Below are 1,504 nucleotides of genomic sequence, written 5' to 3' on the forward strand. Positions count from 1 at the left end.
TTTAATTGTTTACATATTATTAATAACATTATAGATATGTAAGTACATACTACTACTGACTGAACCAGTAACAAAGAAAACAACATGTCGCTTTTATTGCTGATTCTTTAATTAGATCTGGGGGCAATAAGTACATGTTGGAGAAATCTTGAGAAAACTTTCTCAATTTAACATTTCTTGAGAAATGGTTAAAATTTTTACCAAATTTTAATTACATACTAAAGATTTCATTTTTACTTGCAAAATGAATTCAGTTAGTAACTTAAGGTTTAGACATGATAGAAATCGCACATTTTTTAATAATGGATGTAAACACAAAAGATATGCAACTCTTTTATGAATCTTAAAATATTTATTTATTTGGTAAGAGTAATATATTTATTATAGTTTAACAAATGTTTATAAACAAAGTTTCTTGTACGTTCACATTAGAGACCACATTTAGAAGAATATTCTATATAAAACAAAATTTATATTTTTTATATGAACTTAAAATTAAATCAAACTGAGTTGCACAGTTCATTCTAAATATGGCCATAATTTCATATACAACTGCTGTAATTAGATTTTGTTGCTCACATTAAATCTCACCATATAAAAGTTTCTTATCAAATAGTAATTCTCCCATTCTTCCATTAGTTGCTACCATTTTACCTAAAGTTGACACTTTTCCAGCAAGATCACGTTGTGCTTTGTATTGTTCATCCAAAAACTCTCCTGTGAGGTAGTCTACCAACTGAAATTAAACAATTTAGTAAAATGAAGTAAATTTAAGACAGTAACCACATTACTTTCTATTACAATTTGACTTACATGATAATCATTGAAAGAGTATGATGATTTTGATGGTTTTTCACACTCTTTAGCAATACTGTGAATACTCTCTGTAACCATAGTTTCTAACTTAAGAGCTTCTCTAAGAGCATCAAGTCCACTATTTATAGGTCCATGTATTAGAGTCTAAAAGCAATATTTGTATATTTTAATTTTCTTAATTATAAATCGTGTATTATACATGAAGATTGAATCATATTTTTGATAACTTTAAAATGCTCACCACAGGGAATTCCTTAAGATTGGTAATATTATTTGTTAATTGACCACGCATTAACAGATAGTCAATAATTTTGATTGCATGTTCCCTTTCTTCATTAGCAGAATCAAAGAAGAACTTGGAAAATCCAGGACGATTAATTGCATCGCGAGCAAAATGAGCGCCCTAAAATATGTGAACATTATATATGTATAAATGTGACATTTTTAACAGGTTACACTATAAAGTAATAAAAACAAAATGAAATTACCATACTAAGATAATTAATGGAAGCACGCATTTCCATTTTCACTTGAGCTTCCAACTTTTTAATGCAAGGTTTAACCATATCAGTCCAATCGGGTATGTCAGCAGGCATAAGTGTACCTATAAATATTATTAAAATTGATTAGTAATAAAATCTAAAATAATTAAATTTTATAATTATTAAAATTTTAAATAATTAAATTG

General features: G+C 27.0%; 2 protein-coding genes across 4 annotated transcripts in view; both read right to left on the reverse strand.

The window, feature by feature from the left end:
- Positions 1-1,504, reverse strand: part of LOC108576180 (serine/threonine-protein kinase Aurora-2-like) — a 10,282-nt gene that overhangs the window by 1,775 nt on the left and 7,003 nt on the right. The gene's annotated exons all lie outside the window — the stretch shown is intronic.
- Positions 492-1,504, reverse strand: part of LOC108576201 (ferritin subunit-like) — a 7,519-nt gene continuing 6,506 nt past the window's right edge. For all 3 annotated transcript variants that reach the window (XM_017939146.1, XM_017939145.1, XM_017939148.1), the window contains 4 exons: positions 1,305-1,420; positions 1,058-1,219; positions 814-960; positions 492-736 (listed from right to left, as the gene is read on the reverse strand). In XM_017939146.1, coding sequence (XP_017794635.1) covers positions 581-736; positions 814-960; positions 1,058-1,219; positions 1,305-1,420 — 581 coding nt within the window. In that variant the 3' untranslated portion in view covers positions 492-580. The remainder of the gene's footprint in view (positions 737-813; positions 961-1,057; positions 1,220-1,304; positions 1,421-1,504) is intronic.

This window comes from Habropoda laboriosa, unplaced genomic scaffold (genome assembly GCF_001263275.1).
Source record: "Habropoda laboriosa isolate 0110345459 unplaced genomic scaffold, ASM126327v1 scaffold212, whole genome shotgun sequence".
In the NCBI taxonomy this organism is placed as follows: Eukaryota; Metazoa; Arthropoda; class Insecta; order Hymenoptera; family Apidae; genus Habropoda; species Habropoda laboriosa.